This window comes from Lethenteron reissneri, chromosome 34 (assembly GCF_015708825.2).
Source record: "Lethenteron reissneri isolate LAM-NWPU_2019-01 chromosome 34, ASM1570882v1, whole genome shotgun sequence".
Taxonomy (NCBI): domain Eukaryota; kingdom Metazoa; phylum Chordata; class Hyperoartia; order Petromyzontiformes; family Petromyzontidae; genus Lethenteron; species Lethenteron reissneri.
Genome location: NC_083812.1, coordinates 7,612,023 through 7,621,029, shown reverse-complemented (window position 1 = coordinate 7,621,029; position 9,007 = coordinate 7,612,023). Strand labels below are relative to the sequence as shown.

The 9,007-nt window shown below is 44.6% G+C and overlaps 1 protein-coding gene across 2 annotated transcripts; it reads right to left on the bottom strand.

Moving 5' to 3' along the window:
- Positions 1-3,095: 3,095 nt before the first annotated feature.
- On the bottom strand, positions 3,096-7,447 carry NPY1R (neuropeptide Y receptor Y1). Of its 2 annotated transcripts, XM_061565215.1 has the most exons (3): positions 7,220-7,447; positions 5,906-5,987; positions 3,096-5,077 (listed from the first exon to the last, which is right to left on the bottom strand). In XM_061565215.1, the coding sequence occupies exon 3, from the start codon at positions 4,878-4,880 to the stop codon at positions 3,750-3,752; it is 1,131 nt and encodes a 376-aa protein (XP_061421199.1). In that variant the 5' UTR covers positions 4,881-5,077; positions 5,906-5,987; positions 7,220-7,447; the 3' UTR covers positions 3,096-3,749. The 2 variants fall into 2 exon arrangements, with proteins under 2 accessions (XP_061421199.1, XP_061421200.1); XM_061565216.1 differs by lacking the exon at positions 5,906-5,987.
- Positions 7,448-9,007: the final 1,560 nt, after the last annotated feature.

Here is a 9,007-nt window from a genome sequence, read left to right as displayed (position 1 = left end):
GCGATTTTATTCAAAGGATGTGACTCCAGCAGAACATTAAACTGCGGTATAATATAGAAACCTCCACTCCAGAGCAGTGCCAATGATTGACCCACAGTCTGGGACCCTCCAAGTAAATAAGTTATAGGACAACATTGGAGACATTTATGATTTTCATTTACGGGTGGAATAATTCACGACCCTGGCAATTCGATAAATTGCTGCAACACAGGGCCACCTATGAGAAATAAGAATAGGTTGTACTCTTTCTGGCAATAAAAACGTGTGTTAAGATGTTCAAACAGCAAATAGATACCGACTTATGGTGAACATGCAAACACACATGCTCTGATAATAGATGCAGTCTTTGAAACGTATTGGCCGTCACCAGATACAGACATATATTATGACAATATTATTATCAGAGCATGTTCGTTTGAATGTTCACCACAAGTACGTGTGGTCAATGCAGACTTGATTCCCTGCAAAATGCATATATTTGGTGTTTGAACATCTTAACGCCTGTTTTATTGGCGGAAAGGGTAAAACCTATTCTTCATTTTCACACTTTGAAACCTGCAAAAAGGTCCCATGATACAGGGACGCCTGTAGATTAATGAGGTGAATGGTAGCGCCTCTGGTGGTTGCATGAAGTTAACCCGTAATGTACAATATGCGGTGCTGTATATACATTAAAACATCTATTCTTACACAGGCAGTTGAACGCTTGTCGTGAGAATTGGAATGAACTGTATATTAATCGCTAAATCTAAGCATCAGTTCACCCATAGTGTTTATATATTATATCAACACATGCATCTGAAGGCATTATAGTCTAATGTTTCCCACGGTGGCCATAGGAATTAATGTGGGAAAATCATTATGCGACGGTTGTATGATCACATACGACCAATGGATGTGTGTATACGTTGCGAGTCTTGAACGTTTCAGCATGTGGTACCAAAAGGAGGTTCACGAAGGTGTGGGTTTGGCATTATCCTGGGTGGATGGGTGGCACTGTGGCGAGCGCACTGCACTTTGAAGCCGTCCAACCCGAGTTCGATCCCAGACACGGATGATGCCAGCAGCGAGTGGTATTTTAACCGTTCCTGGATGCCCTCCCTTCACCAACATGCACCGTGCAGAGTGCTGAAATGCTGCCAAGCCACTGCCATGGCCAATACGGCACGGGGAGGCCTTCATCCGACAGTGGATTGAAAATGGGCTGTCCAATGATAAGTATATGCAAGTGTTGTCTTATTGACATGTGAGAGCAGATACACATACTAATGTAGCACTGTTGTAACTTTATTCCAATCCTTAGTAACAGACACCAACACCACGTCATATTAACCATTCCAGTCACTTATGATCGTCACAGCAAAAACTCAACAACAATCGTATGCTCGTAAGGCAAAGTCAAACGAACCAAACAGCTTTGCAAAACCTAGATTTACATTTCTCTAGCACACACCGAAGCTGAGTAATACGTAACATCTACAATCAATATCAAAATGTACAGTAGACCGTCATTCAAACGGACCAGGAATTTACCGTTACAGGATAATAAAAGCTTATAGTGTATTCTTTTTTTTACATATTTCATATGCAATTATGTAACATGTAATTAACTTGTCAATCGATACATTTATTAAAAACACATTTCTGTACATGGGTGTGTCATCAATCAGTGCTGGAATCGAGGAATGTGAGATATCAAATCAAATAAACACTACCCAACATTTACCACCTTACAGGTCACTTGACCCAAAAAGTATCCATACAATTCTTGGGGATAATAAATGATTAAATTTACCCAAAGTATGAGTGAAAATATTCAAAGCAAGCGGGAAACTTATTTTGCTGCATTGAGTGCTTTCAGTATAAACTCTCATTAGATACGTAGTGTAAAACACGTGATATATTGTTTGTATCTGTTTCTCTAAAGAAATAAAAGTACAGAAGGAACATAAAAACCTTCAAATTTACACGCGAATAAGTTGTTTTTATACCGTCATATATTTAAGCAAATGCTGTTACACGTAAGGCTGAAGCAAATGTGTGCTCAAATACAATATTTACATCAAACATATGAATGTTCTAATACCACTCAAATTGGAATGTGCGTCATATATTGGCAAGTTAAACATATCTACTTAAATGCAACGTGAACTGGTTATTAATCAATATTCTTAAAGTGGTAATTGCTACACAGCAGCATATATTGCATGGCTGCGAACAGACACAAAAGCGATAACAGATTCGGGTAGTTTATCAGTTCCAATTAAACGTTGACCGTTATACACCCTCTGAATATGGAGGTGCTATGTTTATGATTACAAAATGATCGGAGCATCTGCTAACATTTGTTTTTTTATGATTTACATTTAAGTAATTTGTGCCTGACATACCACAGAATGGGTGAACATAATGCAATAACGTTAATGCCTCATTTTAAAGGCTGTGATATTACGTGACTACTACAGAAAAATAACACCATACACAATAGTAAACATTAGTAAATGTTTACATTACAGCGCAACACTGTACATGCAGGATAGCCCCTTCTCCCAAAGCATTCCATTGTAGAAAATCAGTTTTTTTTAGACAAAATAAGTTACAAAAACCGCATGTAGATATATGGATACACATATCTCTACAATGATTTTACATGACGTTACATAGTGCAAAAATAATGCAGCAATGAAGCTCACAACTGGAATTGCAAGGCAATTTCAAAATATGCAAAGCGCAGCACTGCATTGCAATGTTCATATGTAAAGGTATCCCTCGATTTGCGCGCGTTTGGTTTACAACATTTCTCTTTTCGATCAACGAAATCCAATTTCCGCGTTTAAGTTCACACGGCACCTGCAATGAGACCAAACAAGAGCCACACGGGAGGCTGCCTCAACCATCCGCGACGGTGTCACAGTCTCAGTGCAACAGCAACGCCTCCACATCACCTTTGGGGCCGTCCATAAATGACGTCACGCGATTTGGGACGATTTTTGACCCCCCCCCCCCCCTTGTCTATATATTTATTTAAAGTTGCGCACTTTGATGTGACGTCACATTTCTCAAACCCCCCCCCTTATCGTCACACATCGTCACAAATGTCTGACCTACCCCCCCCCAGGTGCGTGACGTCATTTATGGACGGCCACTTTCCAGTCATTTTAAAATGCAGCTCTTTTTGCGAGTTCCCTGAAAAGGTACTTTTTGTTGTTGTTTGAGACCCGTTATTCAATCGTTGTAATAGTTATGTCCTTCATAAAACAAACATTATGGGAACCTCATTTGCCAGTAAAAATATGATAATTGGTTTTTTACCCTTCTATCTGGCAACAAAACTGACACCTTTTTACAAGGAGTCATGTTTGCATAGACCGCAATACCTGCAGTCATAATACAAACAAAAGACATAACTCTGATAATGTGCACAGTCCTTGAAGTTGATTGGTCCACACCCGAGACAGCTTTCCTTAGAGCCTAGTCTCACATGGGTTGGACCAGATGACGCCAAAAGGTGCGCCTTTTGGCGTCATCTAAAAAACCAATTATCAAAACAAACATTGTATTGTGATAAGTGATATATGTGTATAATTTTCGGTGAGGAGTAGAGTTGGAAAGACTGTCCGAAACACATCCTTTATTTTAAGTTTAAATTAATGGGAAAAGCCATTCGGATTTACGAAATTTAGTTTTACACGTGTTTATTGAAGAACACACCCCTTCGAAAATCGAGGGATACCCATATATATATGCTTTTATGCAGAGCTGTTTTTGCAGCTGAAACGCAATGACCCCTTTGAAATGTCCGTGTTCATTGTGGAGAGGGGGTAGTTCTCAAAGTCATCTTCCACGGGGTTGCACTTGCAGCGCAGTATTGTAGCCTTGAGCTCCTTCTGAAAGTTATTGTTGAGAAACCCATAGAATATTGGATTTATACAGATGGAGAGCATGGCTGTCAGATGACACAGCGAGAAGATGAGATCATGTTGGCAGTGAAGCAGTAAAGTTGGGTTCCAGTCAGAAACGGCATTGAAGGCATAGAGTGGCAGCCAGCAGATGGCAAACCCTGCAACTATGGCCACCAGCATCATATTAATCTTTTTCATGTGCGAGGCCCTCACTCCGTTGCCCCCGCCCTCCCTTCCTGGTGGCAGCATCTTCTTGCGCTGCCGCAGTCTCAGGAATATCCTCAGGTAGCAGAGGAAGACAAAGAGCAGCGGGCAGCTGAACTGAAACACCAGCAGGCTGGTGGTGAATGCGAACTTGGAGGTGTCCGAGGGCCACAACTCAATGCACGCCACCTTCTCGCCATAGTCTGGGAAATAGTGTGACAGGTTGCGGTATGGCTCGTCGGTGAGCACATGGAATGCAAGGAATGGAGAGGACATTGCAAAAGCTGTCACCCAGATGGCACCAATGGCTACGTAGGCATGGTTGAGGCTGGGCTTCCAGCCGGTGGGATTGATGATGAGCTGGTGCCTCTCTATGGCGATGAGCACCAGCGAGAAGATGGACACACTCACGGCCGAGCACTGCAGGAAGGGGCTGCCCTTGCAGAGCGCCTCTCCAAAGATCCAGTGGTCCATGAGTGTGTAGGCGATGGTGAGGGGCAGGCACACGAGGCCGACCAGCATGTCAGAGAACGCCAAGTTGACGATGAGGATGTTTGTCACATTGTGAAGCTCGCTGTGACGCAGAATGACCAGCACAAGCAACGAGTTTCCCAGTAGCCCCAGGGCTATGAGCACACAGTAGGTGGCGATCACAAACGATCTGACTGCCTGTGGTGTCTGGCAATGATCCAGGTCAAGCTGAGGCATTTCACTCCAGTTAGACTGATAAAACCTGGACATGTTCCGCACGTTCAGAAATTCGATGATATCCATCGTGGTGTGTCTGCTTCCACGCTGCGTCCTTGAACTGGCTGGCCACTTTATTCACCAGGATATGGGACCTGAGCCAAGCAGATTTGCATGTCTTCAAGCCTCCTCCTCCTCCGATGTGAAATGCTTGCCACTTGTGATTTAAGGGGAGGCGTCAATCTCATGTTCTTAATTTACACTCCACGTCTTTAGAAAACACCCTGAAATAACAATGCAGCAGAGGATTAAATTAACACGTAATGTTTGACGACAAATTATTAAGAACTAGAATGCACAGGCATACAGATAATATTCGCCCAACCTTTAAAAGCATTTTAAATAATCAAATTGATCACACTTTTAAAGTAGTAAAATATTAAATGTATATTTCTGATACATAAAGCTGACAAAAGCAACATTGTATAATATGTACATCGAACACCGAACGACAGTATTAAGCATGTTATTGATTTAGTGTAAATTGAGCACATTGTTTAATGTGTGAAATGTATACATGAAGCGTCAACTGGTTTGTTTGATATGTCGACTGTCAGAAAGGCGAGTGGTTCAACGAGGATCAGCTCAGGGTAAACATGTAAGAACACATGGACACGTGTATACACAACACAAGCATCTATACACAGGGGCAGCGTCAACGTGTTTGAGGGTATTTAAAGCGTGCACTCACATGCACTTCACTAATGGACTCGCTTCGTGTTATAATATTCATTCGAATAATAAGACGCACCTTTCCCCCCCCCCCCCTATTTTAAAGCAAAAAAAATAGGATCTGCGTCTTAGAAATCGGTATATGCGCGTGACCAAAATTTACATTATCCGTATGAACACTGTGCAGAATTCTAGATTTGAAGTTTTCGTGACTGCAAGGATCCATACTCTTTGTTTTTTTCGGTAAAGTTACGTAGGTAAAAGAAATCAATAAAATGCATTAAAATGAAAACTAAAATTAAATCACGACGTTTTTTACCTACGCGACTTTCCCAAAAAAACCAAAGGGTACTGTGCAGAATGTTGGGGGTGCGTCTTACTTTCTGGAGCATCTTGAAATGCGGCGAGTGCGGCTATGCGGATGTGGTAACCCAACTGATCAGTGCCCTTGCGCCCTCGTGACTGCAAGTTCACGCCAGAGGGATATGATGTTTTATAACGTCTCGAACAAAACAAAATCATTGCCAACGTGAGAGAGTAAGTGCGTGTGCGCTGAAATGCACATATGAAACAAAATACGCAAGCACATTAACACGGATCTATTTGACGATTATACGGATATAATCTAATACAACATCGAGGTTATGCAACTGCGCTTACATCTGCACACTGCCAAATCACGGAAGCGTGTTTTATTCCCCGCTCATAATTATTTACACTTCAAAGGCGCCGTTCACCACCGAGGATCACAAGGGGCTGTACAAAATACACACACGCGCGCACATTTGGACTGGTCTCATCCAGCTCAATCGCAATCACACGACCAGACGCGCGTTTGCTGACAGCTGGCGCTGCTGTGAACAGCATCTAGTAGGTACACACTCACTTATATGACCTCATTACGCTTTATTTAAGACTTCCCGATTACGAGAGGCACAATGCAACTGCTTTAACGCTACCGTTTTATTCGGGACAAGAACCGCGTTAATATTCGTCAACACTCACGCGCATTTAGCTTACGCAGCGAGAAAAGCGGGCTCTGGTATGAGTCGAATTGAGATATTTTTCACTTCCAATTTGAAATTAGTGCGAATAGAGCAAACCGCTGGAAATTTCATTAAAGGTACAATATCGTGATATAATGGTTCACTGTCAATAACGCGGTTTAGCAATCACACGCCTTGTTTAATTCTCTGTGATGGCATGTATTGGAACGTTCGGCGTGAGTTAAGTGTTTACTGCACAAACAAAAACAGGAGCCCGGCGACTCTCACGGAGAACCAACAGACTCGAATAGGGATTCACACTTACACAGAGACACCCATATAGATTCTACCCAGACATACAGATCTGCATAAGGACCCACTGACTCCCATAGAAACCCATAGACTTACACAGAGACCCAGACTTGCAGAGACCTATAGATTCACATCAACCCATAGACTGGCATAGATACCCATAGGACGTTTAACAGAGCCTGATAAACTCGCATACGTTGGAGCCACGGACTTAACAGAGACCCGTATCTCAAATCGCGACCACAGATCCAATTTCTGTTCAAATCCAAATACAGGACCTTCCTCCTCTGCCTATGAACGGACTGCATTCTCCATCCAATAGTTTATTGGAATATAGGGCAGCAATTAACTTTTTATTCTAAATTCCACTTTGTCGTCCAATTGAATAACACGCACCTTCTCCGCTGCATTGAAGCCTGCGCCACGGGGTGCCGGGTGCGTGTTCTCGCTCTGCAACGATCACTCGCAACGCTCCGTGCTCGCCAGGAGGGACGGACGAGAGATGTGCAGGGGCAGACGAAGAAGGCTCTCTCACTGCCCGACTCCACATCCCCCGGCACCACCACCTCCTCCTCCTCCTCTCACCGGGGCGCGCGTACTTCTTAAAAAAAAACCAACAATCCAGTCGCCGCCTCCTTGCACGCACGTGATTGTTGCGATGTGAGCGCGGGTGGTGGTGGTGGTGGTGGTGCTAGGGGGTGGGAGTAGGTGGGTGGGTGGGGGGATGTCAGCGTATGTGGTGGGGGTGGCTGAAGGGATGATGTTGGGTGGCGTGGGCGGAGTGGTGGTGGTGGTGGGGGGAGAAGGCTGGCGGAGGTGATGATGTTGAGGTCAAGGGACCTAAGCAGCGGAGATGTGAAGGAGGATGGGGATGTGTGTGTGTGTGGTGCTGGGAGCGGTGGTGTGTATGTTGAACTTCCTTGGCACCGCACGTAGCCAACCGTGCCGATTGGGGTGTAGCGGTTTGCGCGCTGCGCTGCGAACCCGCCGGCCCGAGCTCAATTCCAGCTCACGACCAACGCCAAGTGGCGATTATCTGAACCGGTCCTGGGCTTCCCCTAGGTCGACTCAGCCTCAAATGAGTACCTGGTGCGGTGTGTAAACATCGCCACTGGGGTGACAAAGGCGGCCGGGCGTGGTGCTGGCCACCCACCCCCCCTGGTGTGCCGTACCGGCCTTCAAAAGCGCTCGCTAACGGCACTTGCCCCAACAGTCTGCGAAGGCTATTCGGGGGATATTTTGTCTTTGGTGCGGGGCGGGTGGGGGGAGTGGTGGGTTGCCGATATTTAGTTGGTTCGGGAAGTTGGGGAGGTGGGTTGGGTGTAAGTCGAGTTGGATGCTTGGCTTTGATGCAATGATGATGAATTGGTGATGCGTGTGAGAAACACGTGTTGGGGGCCGAGAGGTGGTGCTCGAGAGATATTTACCGAGCTCTCGGTGTGTTTGTGTGCATGCGTAGCGCGCTGCGGAGATGCAACGCTTAATTGCCCTGCAGTTCAGACGCCTCAAACGTCATTTTTCTTTTATGATGGGGGTATCAGGTCATTCTCTGCACATATTTGAATATCTGAGTTCAGATGCCGCACAGCGGTCAAACGGCACAGAGAAATAACACCGGGGCAGTCCAGACGCTGAACACGGTTGGCTCTTGGTAAGTTCTTGCACAATCGGCGTTGCAGGCTTTACTGGTGGTGTCTGTCGCCTGTACGCCCTATATGACTCTGGCTTTGTGTATAAAATTATTGTCAACAAGGGTGTTTTTTAATGCGCGTGATAACACTTGAGCCGGGAGCATGTGATGCAGCACTTTTGGAGCAAGGCTTGGTGCCAGGAGATTGTAGTGCAGACAATTGAGTACTGAATCCCATCTGTGCGGAGATTTGAGTGCCATGTCCTCGAATGCGTCGTGAGTTAATCTCCAGTTTCTATGGTTTCCTTCCATATGGCAAACACTTGCAAATAGAATTGGCCAAAAAACCCAATGCGGGACCCTCGTGAAAAATAGTCATCAGACTCAGCGAGGCTCAAAGAACATTGGATAAAGAACATTGCCATTATTATTGCATTTTTATTGTTATTTATCTTTCATGCATACAAAGGCGTCAATCAAAAATGTTCTTGATTATGCTGAAATGTGGTGATGGTTTATGCATCCAGGGATATTCGAAGAGGGTGAAAAGATGG

Bases quoted from the DNA above. Each gene is read 5' to 3' on its own strand.
- NPY1R (XM_061565215.1), bottom strand. From the start codon at position 4,880: ATGGATATCATCGAATTTCTGAACGTGCGGAACATGTCCAGGTTTTAT.